Source organism: Cuculus canorus, chromosome 4, assembly GCF_017976375.1.
Source record: "Cuculus canorus isolate bCucCan1 chromosome 4, bCucCan1.pri, whole genome shotgun sequence".
Lineage (NCBI taxonomy): Eukaryota > Metazoa > Chordata > Aves > Cuculiformes > Cuculidae > Cuculus > Cuculus canorus.
In genome coordinates this window covers 34,406,121-34,428,036 of record NC_071404.1, presented here as the reverse complement: position 1 = coordinate 34,428,036, position 21,916 = coordinate 34,406,121, and the positions used below count along the sequence as shown (strand labels likewise).

The 21,916-nt window shown below is 36.9% G+C and overlaps 1 protein-coding gene across 4 annotated transcripts; it reads left to right on the top strand.

The window, feature by feature from the left end:
* The first annotated feature begins 1,810 nt into the window (after window positions 1-1,810).
* On the top strand, window positions 1,811-21,916 carry LOC104063496 (coagulation factor XI). Of its 4 annotated transcripts, XM_009565692.2 has the most exons (15): window positions 1,811-1,857; window positions 2,385-2,443; window positions 5,858-6,020; window positions 6,696-6,802; window positions 8,347-8,506; window positions 9,086-9,195; window positions 11,191-11,350; window positions 12,680-12,789; window positions 12,881-13,040; window positions 13,167-13,282; window positions 13,655-13,829; window positions 15,604-15,779; window positions 16,079-16,174; window positions 18,216-18,355; window positions 19,758-21,916. In XM_009565692.2, exons 2-15 carry the CDS (start codon window positions 2,386-2,388, stop codon window positions 19,953-19,955), a joined length of 1,929 nt encoding a protein of 642 aa, XP_009563987.2. In that variant the 5' UTR covers window positions 1,811-1,857; window position 2,385; the 3' UTR covers window positions 19,956-21,916. The 4 variants fall into 4 exon arrangements, 1 of the variants encoding a protein (XP_009563987.2); XR_008449488.1 differs by lacking the exons at window positions 12,881-13,040; window positions 15,604-15,779; window positions 16,079-16,174; window positions 18,216-18,355; window positions 19,758-21,916 and having other exon boundaries at window positions 13,655-13,794; XR_008449490.1 differs by lacking the exons at window positions 11,191-11,350; window positions 12,881-13,040; window positions 13,655-13,829; ... (2 more) ...; window positions 18,216-18,355; window positions 19,758-21,916.

Here is a 21,916-nt window from a genome sequence, read left to right as displayed (position 1 = left end):
GTTTTGTTTTTGGATAAGAAAGTGATGAACTGGAATAATATTCCCTAATATTAATCTGAGCTGGAAAGTTCAGATGAGAAATGAAAAATGAAGAAGTTAAAAGTCCTTTGAGAGAAGTTCTAATCCTTTTGTGCCACCAAACTAAATTCATGGGAAAAAAAAAAAAAAAGAAAAAAAGAAAAAAAAAAAAGAAAAAAATTATTTTAATTGAATACTACTGCAGCTTGAGTAACACAAAAGCTTACAAGTTCAGCAGGTTTGTAAATATTCAGATACACTGTAGGTCTTGTGATTACTTTCAGGATTGTGAAAGCTCTATAATTTAAAGGTGATCATTTCACTAGAGGTTTAAAAAATTATCATTTTATAAATCAGAAAAAAGGAGCTAAATGAAATATGTGTGGTTACACAGGAAATCTTCAGTAGTGTTGCCTAGAAACTGTGCAGTATGCTTTTCCAGAGCTGTCCTATTCTGATACCTCTCCACCCTGAGACAGATGAAAGGTCTCCTTGTCTGAACTGAAGATCAGAGCAGTTCCTGCAGTTCAGTTAGTCTCAAAATGCTTAATGTTACGGGAACAAACTATGAGCATGTTTTGTGGTAAAACCTAGTAGCACTCTCCCTTGTCACTGTTACACACTTAAACTGAAGGGATCACATGAAAATGAAAGTGGCTGTACTGAGAGCATTGCGGTCCTCTCCTACAAGCACGCCAGGGCAAAGCAACTTGATACACAGAAGAATGTGAAGACTTTGAGACAGTTCTTCCTCTGTAATGAGAATTTAGAGACCTTGCTGGCCCATAAGTTATTGAGAAGTCATTTCCTTCATTAGGAACCTCAGAAGTGTCACAGCTGGGGGAAATGTTTTGATCTATATTTTTTTTGAGTAGAGTGTATTTATTTGTCCTTGCAGCATATTCAATCTAAAAGAAAAGAGGAAAAAGAGTGAGGAGGAGAGACAGTTGTCCCTTTGGCAATTTCACTATGAAATGAAAGATTTTTTTTAAGACTTGAAAGAATTTTTTTGGTATGAAATTTTGCTTTGCTTGTTAAAATGAATTGTGGAAAGCAAAACTTTTGGTTTTGACTTTTGTTGTTGCATTTGCATTTCATTTATCTGCAAGCACTTTCTTTTTATCTGGATTCTGGCAAACTAAATATGCTCTTAGTTGCATCTAACAACAGAACAGAAGCATAGAAAGGGCTACAGTAAAACTATTTGGAAGATGTATGTGGGATAATTTCTGCAGTGTTGAAAGGAAGGAATAACAACTTGAACTGATGTTAAAGGAAAAAAAGCACAGAATGCATAATTGAAGAATATAGCTGTCTCTATTTACCAAGAGAATGTCTCAACAAAACGGTGTAATAGTAAGAAAACACGTGCAATGATTCTGTCCTCAGTTATAGTATTTTCATAATGGTGTCATTTACCTGGGTTGGAGTCAGTAGTCTTACTGATTTCATGTGGATTCCCTGCCCTGCCCCAGCTCAGGATTCACCCTTGAGATGAATCTCATTCTCTGTTTATGTAGGTTCTTGTGCTAGTAGCAGATACTCTGACTGTTCTGAACCAGGGATTTGCCTTTTATATTAAAATGTCCTAAAGAGTCAAATGCTCAGCTGTTGTAAAGCCTGGACATCAGTTTCAGTGTAGTCTGGATGATATATGTTCTGAAAATGCTGCCCAAGGTCAGAAACAATATTGACAGAAAGAGTACCCATTCAAAGTAAATAGTAAAGATAAGTTAGCATTGCAGGCACAGTAATATTTAACACAAACTGTTGACTTTTTTTTTTTTTTTTAGTAGAGCATAAACCTTATCCATTCATCCAGACCTACTCTGTGTTCAGGTATGTAATCATTATCACAACTGATATTCATGAAAGGTTTTCATAGCAACAAGACAGTGTATGTTGATTTATTTGTGGATTGTGTTGTGTGATTAATTTGTTTGATTCTTTCACAGTTTAAGTTGTAGCACGTGAAAAAAAAGAAATAGTTTATAATTCACATAACGTATACCAGGAGCAGTGAGTGTGAGTCATTTGTTTGCGAAGTTGATAATAGTATCCACTTAACTAACAGGATTAATAATGACATTTTGATGGAATATTCTGTTGTAAAATGAAACACAAATTCTCCTTAGTTCTTATAAACTTTATTCCTTCTCAAACAAACATTTGTTGCTCTTTTATGCTGCTTTATATATGCCATAACTGTGTATCACAGCTGTAATTGGTAATTCTCAATGTCATTTTGAATTAATGGTGCAACAGTACAAGTGTAAATCAGTGATATACCTTGTGGTACTTTATAAAATTAATTATACACTCTTTATTAAACATAACCTAAACAATGATTTTGTGGTTTTTTTTAGGATGATTTGGATTTATCAGACTTTTAATTTAATTTTCTTACTTGCTTCCGTTTATAGTGGTAAGTGTATATAAAATTCCTAAGACAGGCACGCAGAGTAACACACTCTTGTAGAAGGGGAGATGATTAGCAACTGCAGTCTGATCCCAAGACAGCTGTCTTTGTTCTGCTGGGTTGTGCTCTGTCGAGTCTGGGTAACTCGCATAACCCTATTGCCTGACGTGGAAGTTTCTGTTGGGCTTTACTGACATTGTCCTTCTGCCCCTGCTGTGCTGTCACCTGACCCAGCACTCATGAGACCATGCTACGGGCAGTTTCCCCTGATGGTCTGAGAGTGACACAACAGCAATGTTAACAGCTTTTGCAACAGCTTAGGAAGGGAACCCTTTGAGGCTGATGGGGGACTAAGGTGGCAAAGCAGTGCCCTGTGCTTCTCAGCTGACTTTGCTCTAACCTGATTCCCCCCAGCACAAATCAGAGCCCTCTGAAGTTTGCAGTAACATGCACTGGCTGCCAGAGGCTCAGTTTGGGAGTGCTGGAATAAACTGACTGCTCCTTCCCAGCTGCGGAGGTGCCTCAGCCCTTTCCCAGATGCTGCTCTTGGGGTAGGAGGCAGGACCGATGGCCACCTTGCTGGAAGCCCTCAGCCCAGCAGCCTCTCTAGGGGAAAGCAGCTGAGCTTCAGAGCCAACATTCTTTACTATTTTTTTTTAAATAAACAAACTCCACCAGCCTTGAGTCTTGCTCACACATTGGCTCTACATGAAATTACCGATCTAAAAGTCATCTGTGTAACAACCGTGTATGATCGTGCTTGGAAGGCTATTGCAATAAGTATGAATAACTTCAGAACCAATTGTTTTATCATAAATGATTTTTTACAATTCTCTTGATATACTGGAAGATTAGTGATTGTGTATGTTTTTAAATGTCAGTCTGTGTTAATGATTTATCTGGTTCGGTTAGCAAAAGTCAAACTACAAAAATTGCATTGCATTTCCCTGCCCTGTACTTATAAATTATAACTAAGAGCTAACACAGGATTACATTCAGTAAAGTATTACTTGTAACAATTAGGCAACTCAGCTTTTTAGCAATATCTGTTTGATAAATGTAGTATTATTTAAGGAAGTGTTTCTCATGGATTTCTGAAATATCAGCTAAACTAAAATCTTGGAACATTTTTGTACTAAATGTTCAAGAAAATTATCTAGAAAATGTTTTTATTAAATTAAGGTTTTCAGGACTGGCACAATTTTATATGCTACATAGTTTTACAGCATAAATAAATTTTGCTGGGTCTTAATTTACACTAGAAGAAGGTAAGTAATATCCAAAATGTCTGATACAGTAAATAATTGCAATATTCTTTCCTTTGGACTTTAGAATTTGCTTAGTGTTTTAACTAATAGAAAATGCTATTCTGTTAATAATAAAGTTGGGTAAAGAAACTCTAATAAGAATAATAAATACCATTTTTTAAAGAAAGATCTTGAAATTATGCATACCAGAAAATTTGGATGTTTATTTGGATCTTGCACATATGTCTAAGAATTCCTTACTTTGTCATCTTTTTTTGGGTAAATTATATGTTTTCCCAATGTGCAGGTGTTACAGCCCATCCCCTGCCAACCTGCTTGGCCACAGGAAGGGGGTGTAGGTTTCTTCCAGGTATTTGCTGGTGAGTCTGGAGAGACTGACGACTCTCCCCCAGGGCAAATTAAAATCCAAATCCAATATTTATTTTGGACACAGCCCAAGTCACAAAACAGATCCCAATCTGCAGTTTAATCTGTTGTTTTACAACAAGAACTCAGTACACTCTGAGTGTGACTTTTCAAAGTTGCAAAGCAGGTCTCAGTCTGCACAGATCACAACATGTGCTTTGAACACAAGTCAAAGTCGCCAAACAAATCACAACAAAACTCAGATTTGATCCAATACACCTGAAAGTGCCAAGGAAAAGGGAAAAAAGGTGCAGTAAAATAAAGGGACAGAATAAGAAAATAATAAGGCGGGGAGAAAGAGAAAAAGGAGAAAAGTAGCAGGACAAAGCAAAAATAGTCACCCACAGGGAAACGTGGCCTGTATCCCGCTGGGCGCATGCATATGTGCCTCTCGGCAGGTCCATAGGGTGGTCCTGCTGTGCCTGCACTGTTTCTCTGTGTAGAAATTGGTGCAAGAGCAGAAGTTCCTCTGGGAAAGTTCTTGAGTTGGGGCTGGGGTTCCAGGCTCAGTGTCAGTTCAACAGATCTTTGCCAGAATAACCTCTGCATGAACCCTTTGGGTTCAGTCATGCAGTCAGGTGTCTGTGGGGAAAGGAGCAGCGCCTGCTGCTGCCCTTGTTCCTCTGCTGCAGCTGCACCAAGAGCTGACTGCATTGCGAGTTTGGGGAGAAGGAATGGACAACCGTGCCTTCTTTGGACAACACTTCCTTCCTCTTTCATCTCCTATTGCCAACCAGAAGCCACACAAAAGCCCCAGGTGCACAAAGCCTTGCACCTGGGCAATGTTTAATACATAAAAAAATACAAGTAAAGAAGTCAATCTTTACAGTAGGAAACAAGAATTACCTAGATATAGTTTATAATCACATTAAGAAATAAAATCAACATGTAATAATTTAAAACTGTAAATTCCAATATGATAATTCAGTTTGTTTTCATTTTAAACAGTTTTTGATACAGTACAGTTAGCACCGTAGTAACAGATTAAGAAGATAGATAAAATGTTTTCACTTGAGTTTCCTTCCAAAAAGCTCTGCGGTGTGTGTGGTTTTCCTTACAGAGTTCAATATGGGATTGATGAAGAATTCCTACAGATGTGAAGTGATAGTTAAGCTCATTTTTATTATGGACAGTTCCTGAGACACTACCGTAACAGTATTCTCTTCATAGTAAAGCAAGTCAGGGCGTGTTCAGGGTGAAATGTGGGAGAGCAAAAGGTTTATAAAAAGCTGGGAGCCATTGAAGCTATGCACAGTGGCACCGCTTGGGATTCTGGCTTCAGAGCATTCCAGAACAAAATAAGACTGTCTTCGCATACAACTCTAAACTCTTTTTGTTCTTTGCACTTCCTTCTCCTGGTTTTCCTCTCAATGGTATGCCATACTCACCTCTCTCAGGAAATGCTTCTGCCGCTCCTGATATCTATCGTGAGATGGTACCTTCCCTCTCTGCTATGTAGATCTGCCTTGTGGGCTTCTGCTTCAGCTCAAGCTGACCAGCTCCAGCATTGGGCATTAGGAGGGGAACCAGGGGAGTATCCCAGACTGTTTTGTTTCTGCTGGAGAGTAAAGATGAGAGCCTCGGAGGAACTGTGCTACTCAACCCCTTACGCTCTTCTCCTGCCAAAGGAATGTCTTAAAAGCGAGGTCGATGATGAAGAGGAGCAGTGGCTTCACCCTCTCCTAGTGAACTGTGCACGCTCCCATTTTTAATTTAATAATTTATGCATTTTGTTATTCTGTATCAGAATGTGTGACTCAGATCTATGAAAATACATACTTCCAAGGAGGAGACCTCATTACAGTTTTCACACCAAGTGCCAATTACTGTCAAATTGTGTGTACTTACCATCCTACCTGTCTACTCTTCACCTATTTGCCAGCCGCATGGACTAAAGATCCTGCAAAAAGGTAAAATGTTTGTGTTTGTGTGGCTTTTGCTGGTCACCTGTGGTAATTTTAGGAACTTGGTAACATTCTGACAGAACACAGGCACGCAGGGAAATCTACAGGGTTACCATGGAAAAATAGTAATGTTTCTCTAGTGATCCAAATGAAAATTTTCTTAAATTTGAAAGATTGTATTTGGCAATGACTGGTCTTTCACACTTGCATACCAAAACTTTCAAGGAAACAGAACTGACTGTGCACTCCCTCCTTTGTGTCATGTATTTATTGCTGAAGGACAGTGTGGGCAATTTAACATCTCTGTTTATGGTCCCCTCTCCCGTCCTCCACCCTTTCTCTTTTGCATGTTTTTCTCACAATTAAGAACTTAAGTAGCCTGAGAAGATGAAACTGTCCTCCCTTTCTATGCCCAGTGCGTTTCCATCCTCCAGACTTTGGACTTCTCGCTTTAGTGAGACCTCTCAGAGCTCCCACACACATCAAGTAGTGTCATGTGCCACTGAATGTAGCATTGCTAACAACGCAGATGTGACTCTACCTAGTCTTTCTCCAAATTGCACTTGCTGTCTAGATTTTAATATTGAGGTATATTGGGTAGTCTGCGTTTCACCTGAGAAACAATTGCAAAAGTCTCTGTTGTACTGCAAAAGCTGTGAATTGCTGCATTTTAAAACACAGGTTTTCCTGCTACTTAAAAGACAGCGATACGGAAATGCTGCCAAAAGTGGATATGGAAGGAGCTATCTCTGGACATTCCTTAAAACAGTGTAACATCAAAATTAGTGGTAAGATATGGTTATTCACACATATGCATTTTGTGCCCTATATTATGTAGCAGATGCATTTTGAAAACAGGAATAGAATCAGGGAAGCAGTCAACCAGTGATTTGTATGCTCTTTGCCAAATCTCTTTCAAGCACTGCTTACAAAATCTGCCACTGGTTTCATCCTTCAGCCCAAACTATCCACCACCAAGGCTCCCCAGATGAGGTATCGGGGAGATTATGCTCCTGCAGTTACTGATTCATCTGCTAGAAGCAGGTGGGAGCACGTGCTGGTAGTTCCAGTTCCAAAGATTTATTTCCTGCTGCAGTTCTCCTCCAGCAAGCTGCTCGTACACCGTGTATTGCTGTGCTTTATAACTTTGTAGAGCAGATGTCCAGCAAACCAGAAATACATACTCACAAAGTGATCTTGCTACCTTCATGATTGTGTGCAATAATTTATTAGGATCTTCTGGCATACATGTGCTATGCCCAGTCTTAGTGTCAGCATGCTATACCTGTGAGGTATCAGCACGCATATTTAAAGCCTACAAAATGTGTTGTTTTAAATGTGTTTTAAACTTTTACCATCACAATGATGTTATTAAAAGAAGATCAGCTTTAAACGTTAACATGGTATTGCAGGAAAACAGAATAAGGAAGAGTATATTTATTTATTTATTAACTTTGAGGCCAAATATTGTTTTGTAGATGTCAGGCTAGTTCTTTAGGTTTTTTTGGTATAGCACCTCAATATAACATGGCTACATGGGTCTTATGCAAGTTCTCCGTTACAGCTATTGACAAATCAGCTGTGCTTGCTTTTGCTTGCCACTTGCCTTTGAGAGCACTCGGGACTTTCAAAAGAACTTTCCTGCCAACATCCTGTTGCATTTATATTTCTGAGTATCTTTGGCCCAGCAACGCAATTTTCAGCGGGCTGTTATTCTTTATATAGACTAACATCACTGGAGTTGCTCTAGAATCAAACTAATGTAATTAAAATTAAAATCTACCTGTATATGTTTAAAAACCCCACCAGTGACTGACTGACTCATGTTCTGTGAAGAGACTCCACTGACCATAAGGTGAAAACTGCATCCTGCATGGGAGAAAACTATTTCAAACCCCACAGTTCCAATCCTCCCTCTGTGAAGTATAAATTAGATCTGACTCAAATGAGAGAAGTCTGTTTCTTATGAGGACAGAATTTAAACTGCTCTATGAATTTGGAAATAGGAAAGCATGTTTTAGGATTAATCCTGAGTTCTTGCTTTGATTATAATCATCATGGTCAGCCATAGTGGTTAGAACTCCTCTCCCACGTAGGCAGAGGCACTGTCAAAGCCTGCTGGTTTTTTTCCTCTGCCATGTGATACTACTCTATACTTCTGATTTTGATACTATAAATGTATGAGGTGAAGTATAATGTAACTGAAGTGAGTATAGAACTTGTAATCTGGATTACAAGGACTATGTCATACAAACTTCTATCTTTTGAGGGAGTGGGTTAGTGAAAAGAATAGAAGCATGTTTTCAGAGCTTTGTCTCTTTTATTTTCACAGCTTGCAGCCTAGATGTTCACATAGGACTGGATATGGAAGGGAAAATTTATGATGTTACTATGGCTGACAGCTATCAGCAGTGTCAAAAAAGATGTACCAATGACAACCGATGCCATTTTTTCACATATGCTTCAGAAACATTTCACAATGCAAGCTTTCGGTAAATACGGGTTTGATCCCTTTCCTTGGACATCACTGTGCTTTAGTGACTAAATCTCAGAACAATCTAAAGTGCAAAAATTTATTCAAGGAAAGAACTTTTCCTTGACTTGTCATCCTTGCAATATTTATGCAAACTTACAGATATCAAAATGTCTGTAGTAAATTTGCTTTCATTTATCCATTGGTGAGAAAGACAAACTTGATTATCATAATGGCAAGTAAAATAAAAATCCTCTGGAGACACTGAAATGCAAATTATATCGGTTGGTGTGCAGCATTATTGCTCTGTTAAATCTTGCTCCGTATATTGCTCTGAAAACTGCATCATCAGAGCAGCCAGAGAAATATTTTAATTTTTATCAGGACCGGTTTTGAACTGTTAATCTTTCCAATTTTACAAGTTAAACATTGTTCAACTGCCTCTGTTCCTCATTTGAAGACTGTTCTGGAGATTGGAGATTACTCTGGCCCATAGCCAGAACATGAACCATGGTAGGAATTTTGGGGCCAGGAAATTGGTCTAGACCAAGGAAGATGGCCTATTGTCTTACCACTTTCTTTATTTTCTGTTATTTAGTAAAAAATGCTTCTTGAAACATACCAGTTTAGGAACTCCAACCAGCATAAAGGCACTTGATGAGGTTGTGTCTGGATTCTCTTTGAAGCCATGCCAGCTTTCTGAAATAGGTAACTATTTAAAAATCTCTGTTCTGTTCAGTTCAGTTATAAGGGCTATGGCTGACAAGGCACAGTCTATGTCTGATATGTATCAACATTTCCTTGTGTAAAATAATTCTAATAGAAACCTATTCTTGCAAATATTGTTAGCACTGTCAGGCACAAAGGAGGTTCAGCTCCTTTTAGTTTTTCCATTTTTATCATTTGTCTTACAAAACCAGTTGCCTGCTTTGAAGATCTAAAGAATTTTATTTATACTGTGTATGCACTTAGAAATTTTTAGTGAAGACTTGCAGCTTTCCAATACAACTGGCTAGTGTGAAGGGATGTACTCTGTGTTTTGTGGGTGATTTGTGATGAAAGTAGTGTCTGTGCTTGTTCTTGCAGTCAGAAATCACCAATATTATAGGATTTCTCTGCTTCCTGTTCTGAGCATTCTTCTTCCTTCTGCTCGGTAATACTAATGTTGTTGACCATCTAACTGCAGGGTTATTTTCATGAAAAAGAGAGAGGAAAAAAATAGCAGATCTTTAGTTTTTCTTGTTTCCTTTGCATTACCTTTCCTTCACCATTACCTTTCCTTCTTTCTTGAGCAGAACCTGAGGTCCTTTCTTGATGATGATTAAATGGCACTGTATATTTTTCTTTCAAGAGTTTGTCCCTTCCTATTTGACCTTTCATTTTGCATTTTTGTCTTTCTGATTTTGTCCTTATGCACACATGCTGCTGTACATCTATAGCAATTTGTTTACATTTCTGCTGTTTGCATTTCTGCCTTTTGCAAATCACCTTCCTTCAGGTCATTGAATACTGAACAAACTATCACTGAACACGATCATTGAGATCATGGGTTGGCTTTGCCAGGCTTCTACAATCCACAGTTGTGCTTTAAATCTAATTTTCTTTAGAAATTATCCATTCTCCTGAACTCCTTAATATGGGCCTTACCCACTAATAGTAAGAGTTAGTTGACTCTTATTTTCTAGTCTCCTGATTTTTTTTCCAGTTCTTATCATGTAATTATCGTCTGTTATTGTTGTCCTTTCATGCTTATGTTTTTTGAAAACCTCATCAAATTACCAGAAGTCACATTAAACCGTACATCTCCCTTTTACTCTTTTTCTGTTTCTGTAGTAATATGTTCCCAATATGATTCTTTAACTCATTGGATAGTATCGGCTTGGTTACTGTACTTTCTCAAGAGCTGAAATTCCCCACTGTCACCAAATCTTATGTTTTCGATCATTTAACTGTTTTACTGCTTTTACAATTTGATATTTTCAAGAAAAATCCTCCATGATGTCAATTCCTTTTTTACCTCTTTTTATTATTGCATTGGGATATTAACTAGGACTTCAAATATATTTTTGGAGAAGGCAACTCATTCTTTTCTTTCAAAACATGTTGGTACTTGCTGTAACTGCTGTATCCGCAGTCTGATTGTATGAATTATCCTGCCAAGCATCTGTTACGTGATTTTGGTCATGTCAGAGGGCCAACTGTACATTACCCTTGATTTTTCTGCCTGCTTTTTCTGCCTACTTTTGAAATGGCGTTTAATAAAGCGTTAAGAGGATCATCTCATTATTTTTCTCCTATTCTTCTCATGATCCTCTTATATAATTAGATATACCAATTACCTTAATTATTTTAGGCTTTGCCTAATTTGCCATCATTTATTCCTAACTGTACATTGAGCTCCCCTGTTCCTCGTTTAAAGCCTCCCCTGTTAAATTAGCAAATCTATGTATTGTAACATGTCATTTCTTTTCCTCTCTATATGAACCTTATCTCTGCTCAGTAGTCCTCTTCATGAGTTTACATGTTCAAAGATGAGCTTGAGAAATAGTTTTTGGTTAAAATGTGGTATTATCTTCCCAGTTTATCAGTCACAGAGGAAGGTAAAGATGAATAAGGATAGAAATGAATAATCTGTAAACCTTAATATTCTGATAACGTCATAAAATAATTGGAATTTTGATATTTTGTTCTTGTTTTATATAGATTGTCAAACAGACATTTTTGAAAATCAAGAATTTTCAGGAATAAATATTACAAGTTTTTTCACTCCTGATACCTCTGTCTGCCAAACTATTTGTACATATTTTCCGAAGTGCTTGTTCTTTACATTCTTTACCAGGGAATGGCAAATAGCATCCCAAAGGTGAATATGACAAATAAGTTTAATTCTTTAAGTAGATGTGTTTATTTAAAATAAAATCAAACAAACAACAAACTACTCAGTCTTTTTTTTAACCATTATTTTATTATACTTCTGGAAATTTTTGCTAGCAGGCTATTTTCAGTAATGCAGAGTTTCTTGTGTTTTGTCTTCGTAAGTTCATAACTTCCTGTGGGCATTTCATCTGTTTTCCTGTGTGAAAGGGGGGTTTGTGTTGCATCTGCATGTCTATTGGTAATCTGAAGAGACTTAGACGTGTCAAAGAGATAGTGACCCTGCAGATTGCTTTGATGCCTTAAAGGTGAATTTTATGAAATTATCAAAAGAGGCATCTAATTTCCTAGCACTATTAAGATATTTTAGAAATATTCCTGCTGAGATTCTTTCTTTCATATGTAGTAGTGAGAATAGTTAAAAATCTGTATTCCACACAAAATGGGAGAATAACATTTCAAAGGAATTTCATGAAGAAGGAAAACTGAGATTGCACGTGTCATCTAAAGTCACCTCTCCCATGTATGAGGTCTGACACAAAAAGCTCTGAGACTAACCTTTTAGCTGTGGAACCAAGAGTGGGAGGATGAAACAAAGAGATGGTTATAAAACATGTTCTATCCTGTCACAGTGAGACAAGTTTCAACTTGATCACTTCACTCGGTATGAGTGGATGCATGTTCAAATATAGATGTTTTCTTGACCTCAGTTGGAAAATGCTGGTATGCAAGAGTGAACAGAGAGTTAACATCAAGTTTCTTGTGAAGCTGAATAAATCTGTGATAGAAACTTTTCAGTTATTGACTGAGGCTTACAGTGAAGAGATCCCAAATATCAAGTCAGTGCTCAAAATCAGCATTTTTTTTGTATAAGATGTGAAAACAAAAATGATGAGATATTCAACAGTCTTTTAGAAAACGATCTACGGATTTGCTTTGAACATTGGCAGCATCGTATGCAGCTGTATGTCAACTCAGAAGGGAACTATTTTGAAGGTGATCATAATTGGTATTTGTTAAATAAAAAAAGTTACAGGCACGGTCTCATTTTTTTTTGTGTTGGACCTCATATATATGAATATCATACAACTTTCGTGTTAGAGTCACATACTGTTTTACAAAACTACAAAAGCCTCCTCAGTTTAATGTGAAGTAATGAACTTAGTGAATGCATTTTATGAAACACTTCTATAGATACAAACTTGGGAGGGATCCTCTCCCCCCGCATTTAAGGAAGAACATTTCCTTACTAGCACCTAAAAAATAAGTTTTAGAATGTGAGAACAGATTTAGTTACTGTAAAAAATTTTCATTTTAGAAACCTTTGCCTTCTGAAGACATCAACAAATGGGCTGCCAGAAGCACTTATATCACAAGAAAACGCTGTGTCAGGTTTTGGTCTGCTAAATTGCAGAAGATCCGTTCCTGGTAAACAATAAATTACAATAAAAAAAAATCTTATTTTGAATTAAATAGATTAATAGGCTTTCTGATGCTTGAAATGCACTCATTCTTACAGTCTGCAATTCTCGCACTTACATGCATATGAATTTTTTGGGAGATGAACTCAATGTCACTTATACTAAAGGACACAGAGCCTGTCAGCAGGTTTGCACAGATGTGATCCGCTGCCAATTTTTCACCTACTTTCCCCTCCAAGATTCATGCAATGAGGAAAGGTGAGATATATTTTTTAGAAATGTTTAATGACTGCTGAAATAATCATTCTTCAAACTTGGCGTGAGGCTAACATATGTGTTCTGCATGGAAGTACAAACTGAATCTTTGCATTAATTCACTGGCAGAAAGTGTGAGTGCCACCTAAGAATGTCCTCAAATGGATCTCCAGTGGAAATAGTACATGGACTGGGAAGGATCTCTGGATACTCACTAAGATTATGTAAAAAAAAAGCCAGTACTGGTAAGTAAAACCGATTTAATGAAAAAGAGGCAGTGCGTAACTGATTTCAGTACAGGAAGCCAAAACCTCTCCTTTGTTTTTTTCCTAAGTCAGTTGCATTGTATTGGTTGCCTTGTCCCAACAGGATGCCTTGTAAAGTTAAAGGGTTTTGAAAAAATGAAGCTGGCCACGTCCACACATTGTAAACACCAACGGTAGCACCGTGAGCTTGATTTGAATAGATTTTATGATCATAAATATCAAAGGGATATGAATGTATGGTGTCTCACCTTGTTTGCAATAGATCAGTCCCTACTCAGGGGTCAGCACTAGTCTCATCTTCATTTTTCATTGTTGAGTGCAATTAAGCACAGTTTTGAATAATTTCTGTAGTGTGTATGCAGCACTCTGCAACAACTATTAGAGTCGTTGGAGGGATGGACTCTTCCCCTGGTGAATGGCCATGGCAAGTCAGCTTGCACGTGAAGCTGTCTCGTCAGAGACATCTCTGCGGGGGCTCTATTATCAGCAACCAGTGGATCCTTACGGCTGCACACTGTGTCATGAGGTGAGGCCTAAATGTAAAAAACTTCATCTACTGTGTGAGATAAGTTCAGATCCAACTTTCAGAAAAATAAAAATGAGGTCTAGAGTAAAAGAAGCTGTTTCAATGTAACCAAAAGATGGACTTCTAAGGTAGACAATTCATATTCTTAATGTAACTACATACTTTGTCCCTTTGTGGTACAGTATTGTGTTACTAATGCTAACCTATTTTAATGCATCTAGAAGATGAATTTCTAAAGTGAACACCAGATAATTACATAAACTTAGATGTTCTCATGTGATATAAACTTTTTCTTACTGTAATACCATTTCATCTATCAAGAAAAAACGGTTGCTAGATTATTTGATTTCGTAAACTTTAAATTGCTTATCTCACAGATTTATGGTATTAGTCTAATAGCTTCAGCAGCAGAGTACTCAGCAAGTTAACTTATTTGACCAGGATAAAAACTAAACCTCTTTGAGGGTCCAATTGGTCTGCTTCTGGTACCTGAGCTAACTATCTGTGCATTATATGAAACATCCAGATCCCAATTGTTCTAGTTTTCCTTAAAATTGTTCTTTTTCCCAAATTCCATCAATCAATCAATATCCTGTTTTTAGTAAAGAGTGCAGCTGTAAAAACCAAATTTAAAACAGCCAATACCCAAGACAGTGCTAATTGGCACTGACAAGTGTAGTCTGTATAATTAATCATTTTACTATCAGATTTGGGTAATGAAATTACTTCTGTTGTCAAGAGCTGATTTAATTGTCATGCATATGATTGATTTCCTTTGTTTGATTGTACTTACCTGTCATTTACAGAGTGAAAAATGTAAGGCTATAATGCAGTCTGATGGGAGAAAAAGATGGCTAAGAGATAAAATGATTTAAAGAAGAGGATGTTGACCTAGCAACATGGTCCAAAATTGGGAATTTTTACTCAAGCAAAGTAGTAGATTATAATATAATAATTCTCTACCTGTTATCCAGTGTAGAGGTTACCAATGTTATGAAAGGCAAAGGGAGAAGACATGCTTGCAAAATAAAAATAGAAACAGAGACTATGAAATCATTGAGCCTCATTAATATTTATGAATCCACCTCTGACATCTGCAAAATTTTCGCAAAATTTTCACAAAATTTTCACAAAATTTAAGAGAAGTTTTGCCTCTTCTTCCCTGCATGTAACAGAACTTCTAGATTGCCTTAATAGTAGAATATCACAGTGAAATATCCTTTAAAATTGTTCAAAGTAAAGTTGAAATAATAAAGATTAATTGGAACTTTTTATATAGGTCTATGATATTACAATTTCTAATCTGTATTTACGTGGCTAGTGTCATTTTCCTAATAAATAGATGTCACAATAGAATCTACTTGAATTTATAGTCCCAACCATATTTTCATTACTAGAAAAAAATCACATTGGCTACTTCAAGGCTTCCATTAGGCTCTTGAAAACTGGAAAAAAAAAATTAAAAGAAAATAAAAGAAGATAGGAAGAGAAGGAAGATGAAGAAAAATCAGGATAATGAGAGTCTGAACATAAAGGAGAAAGAAAAATGATATGGGGGTGAAGATGTGAATAGGAGAGACATAGAAAGAAGAAGTGAAAGGAGTGGAGAAAATGAACCTTTTTTTAGTTTTGAGAGTGTGAAAATAAAAAATGGTAAGAATGACCCAGTGCTATTCACTGTACGCTAAGGAGTAGTGGAAGATATTGGTATCTGTACACAAAGTCTAAATCAGTGCAAATCTTTTGCCACACATTGTTTGTCTTTTCCCCTCAGTCTCGCGAATCCCGACATTTGGCGTGTTTATTCTGGTATTTTAAAACAGTCAGAAATAAATGAGGATACACCCTTCTTCAAAGTGGAAGAGATTATTGTTCACCCGCAGTATAAATATGCACGGACTGGATATGACATTGCTTTAATGAAACTTGATAAACCTATGAATTTTACTGGTAAGTATTTCAGAGGAATTCTGAAAATGTGCAGGATGACACAGGGCTGGTATTGGTATGGCAGTGCATGGCACCTGGGCTGACTTCCTTCAGCATAGTTACTGGGGTTTGAGGAGAATCTCATTCTGTTGGCTTTGAAAAGAAAATGGGTGGCATTCATTTATGTGACTGGAATACTATATAGTGTACGGGACAAAGCATAACATGGAGACTATCATCAAGGATTACATAGGTGCAACAAAAACTTCTTGTTGCAGTTATCTCTGATTGTCAAACTAATATTTTAAATCATATTTTAGATCTTCAGCTACCTATTTGCCTGCCTTCAAAAGAAGATGCTAATATACTTTATACCGACTGTTGGGTAACTGGATGGGGTTACAGGAAAGAAAAAGGTACTGATAAATACTTAAAGAGTGAGCTCTTGTATTTGCGAAATTCACATGGTTAAAAAAACACACAGCCCCAAAAAAAATTCCACATCTCACCAGAAAACCTTCTTGAGCCTTGAAACGAAGAACAGTGATCATAGGCTACACGAAGGACATGCTTTCGCTCACAGATTTGGTTAAACGAGTTGACAACAGTCATCAGAGTTAACAGGCATGAATATAACTGTTACTGTATACCGGTAGTCTACATTTATTCTTTACATCGTAAAGCTTTTCTGCTGCAGGTAATCAAATGCTGCAAGTTACCTAATTTCACATCACCTTGTGTGCTCTCAAATAGACTTCCAGTTATGAGGTAATATATTGAGATGAATTACAGTAAACGGTGAAGCTGTAGATTACCTACTCCAGATCTTATCGATATATTCTTTAGAACAATTTTGTGGTCTAATCTTTCTATTTACAAACTCTGAGCATTTTGGGGAGTTTGGAAGTGAGTTAAGTTTAGTGACTTAATGCATCTCGTCTGCCATGGCTGTGTAAAAGGAGAGAGGGTGAGAGTAATTTAAGGATACTAGGTACAACAAGACCTTTTGATTTCAGCTCATTATGCATGTACAAGGAAAAGATGTTATTATTACTTTTTTATTTTTACTGAGAAACATTCATTTGCAAGTCAAATTGGATGAAGAAAATCTCCAAACCAAAGATGTTGCAAAAAGAATATCTGAGCTCATGGTTTTAATCTGTGATTCTGATGTCAGTTATTCCAGTAGTAGTTGTATAACTTGTTTGATCTCATTTGTCACTTCCCTGCTTTACACTGACAGACGTTTAAGCAGAGTCAGGCCATATTTTGTTTTGTTGCGGTGATTTTTTTTTAAAAGAAAATTCTATTATGCTCATGACTACTACTATCAGGAGTTTAATGTAACTAATTAGACTCTTATTCTATGAGAACATCATAAAACATATAGGAAACGTATAAAATTATCACTAAATAACTCCATGTTCCAATAAAAATTGGAACTGACCCTGACAAAAATTTAAAACTTTTTTTGATTCAGTAATTTGAAATCTGTAAGAATGCAATCTTAAGTAGATCCTGCTCAGCCCTCAGATAAATTTCTTTAGATTCTAGCTTAATGTACTGGCAAAACCCAGTGTATATCTGGAATACACACTCCTTTTTGTGTTTCCAGCAGAAAAAAGCCAGCAGACCTGTCACTGAATTGAGGGATATTGAATTACAGTCTGCACATAATCCATGCTTTTTTTAAGGGTTCATAATATTCATAGGACTTCAGAAAACAGAGATCAAAGTATGTTGCTTTTATGATTCTGAAGGTAGATTATAAACAGTGATAATCACCTTTGTGTTTTAATAGCAGATAAGATTTGAGCTATTTTGATTTTATGTGGAGGTAGGCCAAGTAGCCGATAGTTATCTAAGCCTTTATTTACCTTTACTTATTAATATCTATCACTTTCATGTATTTTTATATATAAATGCATTTTTATACACTTTCCTGTTTAAAGATTAGAGTTCAATGTGAAACCTAATAAATTTAGGTGGATATTTATAGGCTAATTACTTCTGTTAATTTCTAAGAAAATGCAGCTCTCCAGCACTCTTGTTTAACCTCTGAAATCTACTTGAGCTTGGATCAGCACAGATTCGCCAACTGAGTTCCAATCCTATCGTAACACACTACTAAAAAATAGATGTTAGTAATACAGAGCAATGCTTTCAGCGGGAGGACAAGTTGCAAGGGCCGATGTCCTGGTAGCTGTCCTCATATGAGGATTCATTGTGATTCACAACGGAGTTTTGAAACTTGCCTGGTCATGAGACACAGAATGTCATTATAAAAACATTCAAATTAACAGACAACCACAAAAAAAGGAAAAACAGTGTCATGAACATATAAAAACAGCGGCCTCTATCTTTTTAATAACAAGATATGGGGATTTCTAGAGGGTAATTTTAAATTTTTTTTTGTTAGAAGTAAACATTTCTCTGTTCATACTGCCTATTACACAGGTCGAGTAGAAGACATTCTTCAGAAGGCTACTGTTCCTCTAATGTCAAAAGAGGAATGCCAGGCAAGGTACCGGAAGCGCAGAATAAGTGACAAAGTAATCTGTGCTGGCTATGATGAAGGTGGAAGGGATGCTTGTAAGGTAATGAAAATAAGTAGCATGGACTCATATATTCCAACCATGTGTTGAGATATTAAGTACTGTAATTGTTTTTTAATTGCCTTTAGCTTTTGTTCAAATTGTCACTTCGCATGTCAAAAGCACTGAAAATTAACATATGTTCAAAAAATTTCTGATGTGACACTGAAATCGTTAAGGATAGATTTCATGGATAAGAAACTCTTAGTATGTGTGTCTCATCCATTTAGGGAAAAAAAGAGTAATCCTTCAGAGTATCAGAAATCCAAAGAGAGCAAGTATCATATCTCAAAGCATTTCTCCAATAAAAGCAGATTTCCTATGTGATGCTTTTATTACTCAACATGACCTACAGTATATGAAAGCTTATTTGAAAGTATTCACTGTCAACAAACCAGAAGGGACAGTGCTAGCAATGCTATTAAAATGCACAGGAGATCTAAGGCTAAAGACAACTTGAGCAAACTGATCTGTTCATTATTAGAACTGAAAATGTCACAACAGCATGAATTCAGTGAGTCAAATTCTCTGCTCGAGTGTAAACTCATGCACTCACATTGATTTAAATATTCTGAGCTAATTTATGCGAGAAGAAAATTGTCTGATTAGTAAGATTAATTTCGCTAACAGTATATTTGCTTTAAGCATTTAACAGCTAACATGTTTATGTTTAACTGTTGCTGTTACTGTGATTGATATTAAGTAATTAGGAATAAAAATACTTGGAGCTGGGAAGTATTTTTCCCTCTATTCTTAAGCTTTCTTTATCTGCTACTGTGTACCAGAACACGAAGATGCTGTTTTATAAAAATAACACACTTGCTACTGCCTCAACAACTCATAACAGCTACACTAAAGAACCTTATGTTCAGAAAGAACAGTTAGGAATAAAAAAAGAAAACAGAAGGGTGTTTTATCCTCAGGGAGACAGAGTCACTCAAACAAGACAAGCTACGTAGACTCAGGTTTGTGTACTAAAACCAAGGTCACAAGAGAAAACATTGCCAAATTTACCGTTTTTCTCACTTAAACATGTAGTCTTTATTGGGTTTTAAAGAAATGTATGTAGATAATTTTTTAAAAAAGCATATCAAACAAAAAATGAACAAACCTAAACACAGTGGTTCTGAACCTTAATGGGAAGGGGAAATTTTTTGCATTGACTGAATAGTATTGAGAAGTTCATTTACTAGAAAAACAGAAAACGTACTTCAGTAATTTACTGAAAAACAGGAAACTTGCTTCAGTACACTGTTCATTAGCCCTAAGCAAAAGAAATGGAAATCCAGGGAGTTGTGCTGGTCTTAAAGCTGAATGATGCTGGTTTTAAGCATTTCAAAGCTTTCTTTGAGAGAGACATGCTGACAAAAGCTATTCCTTGCATGCTCTTTTTCCTGTGATGCAGGGAGATTCAGGAGGGCCACTGTCCTGCAAGCATGAGGAGGTGTGGTATCTGGTGGGCATCACCAGCTGGGGTGAAGGGTGTGCTCGCCCCAGGCAGCCAGGTGTCTACACAAAAGTTGCTGAGTATTCAGACTGGATTCTAGAAAAAACTACGTGGCGTGAGAGTTACCTGCTGTCTCAAAATGATGTCATGGACTAATAACCTTAGAAGCAATCTGATGGAGCTTATTAAGTTGTTTTTAAATGTTATTTCTTATTAGCCTGGAATGTAAAATACTTGATTGAAAAAGAAGAAAAGCAGGAATGAATGAACGTTGCCATAACTAAATAAAAAGCAGTAATAAAAACAAACTATGTGGTCACTGATTTGGCAGGAAAAAAAAGAATAAGTCTGAACCATTGATTTCTTCTGTCCTTGCTACCATAAACTGGGAGCGGCTGGGGTTGGAGGCATGTATGCATCTGGGAGATGAGAACTGCTCCTGACTTCCGAAATTTGGAGACAGTAATGAAGATTTCCCTCCCTCGTCTGAACTTGGTTGAACCAACAAGTTACGAATTTACTAATGGACTTAGGAAAGAGAAGCTGAGGCAGGGGGAGCTCCATACAGTTCTATCAATCTTGTTTCATCAGGTTATTAGCCAAAAAAGTGACAGAACTAACCAAAAAACCCCCAAAGCCAGGGCCTCGGCAAGCTCTTGAGTGAAAATTTTTCAAATATGGTAAGAGCTGTCTTTCACTTATGTTATTGTAATTTCTGTAGAGAATTATGTGATAAGAATTATAATGTGGGTCTATTTCCCTTGAAGCAGAATAGCCAGAAAGTCAATTAAAGAATCATCCCCTTTAGAGACATCATGTGTCATCGATCTTTAGCACAGTATATTTTTATTTTCCTGATCCTTAGCTTCCCTTGATTAAATTCTCTTCCTTTTTCTCCTTTCTTCTTATTTTGAGTCTGGTAGCAAATATGTTTTCTGGCCAAAATTAACACTAGTGTGAGAGACAGCAGTCAAAAATATGTTATTTGCCCATAGTAAGAGGCAACTTTTCACACTGAATAGAAAGGAAGGCACAGGACTTGATGTTTGTCTTTGCTGAACTTCACAATCTTGTTTCCTAGTTATCTAAATTGCTTTAATTGCTGAAAATACGCTCTAGAGCTCTACTTATAATTGCCACATACCCATACTGGGTATGTTGTGGAGGTAAATAGCAGGAATGGCTTTACAAGGTCGCAAAGGTTTGAAATTAAATGTCAAATTTATGGAAAAAAACAATCAAGCTGCTGAAAATGACATCTGTGTTTAAACTTTTACGCTTTATTTGTAGCTAACACTCAGGAAAAATGTACTTCCACAACTATGGTTACAAAGAGTTGTATCTGTACCTAAGTGCTCAAAGAGTCCTGGGGTTGGAGTACTTCTTAGAGTGTGCAGAGAATGTTTGTTTTGTTTGTTTATTTGTTTGTTTGTTTAAAGAAGCAAAATTCAAAGCAGGGATGAGAACCATCCAAATGGAACAGGAGGGGATAGAGAATGGTGCTGTCGCAAGCAACATTTCAGGGAAGAAGGGTGGTGCCTGCCCTGTGCCTCACAATGGGCTCCAGGGGACGGGGCTTCTAATACTGGTAGTGTACAGTGCTGAAGTTCTTCTGCTTTGGGAATCCTCATGCTGGCTGTAGAGGTTCAGGGAGCCAACAGGCCAAGTCTGGCTTGCTGTGGAGGATTTGAGTGAGGAGGGAGAGGGAAGGCATAAGACTGTGCTGGGCCTTTTTGCCAACACTGCAGAGGCAGAATAGCGGATAAAGGTGGGGGCTGGTGTCCTTTTCATGCTCTGTTTAATCCAGAACCAATTTATAGTTCTTTGGATCTGAGACATGCTGCTACAAACCTAGACTTTGATAGGGGACTGAGAAAGAGTAGGAAAAAATAGAGAACACAGCAAAAAAAAAAAAAAAAAAAAGAAGATTCACGGCATTCAAATTTGATTCTGATCTCATGGGGAAGGAATGAAGACAGCTGGAAAAGAGCTGCTGAAGAGACAAAGAAATTACTGCAACATGAAAACTGCAAGGCTGAAACTCTCTAAAGAAGAATCATCAGAAGACCATCTGAAATACCTACTGCCAATACTCAAACTGTGTATTTGCTAAAGAG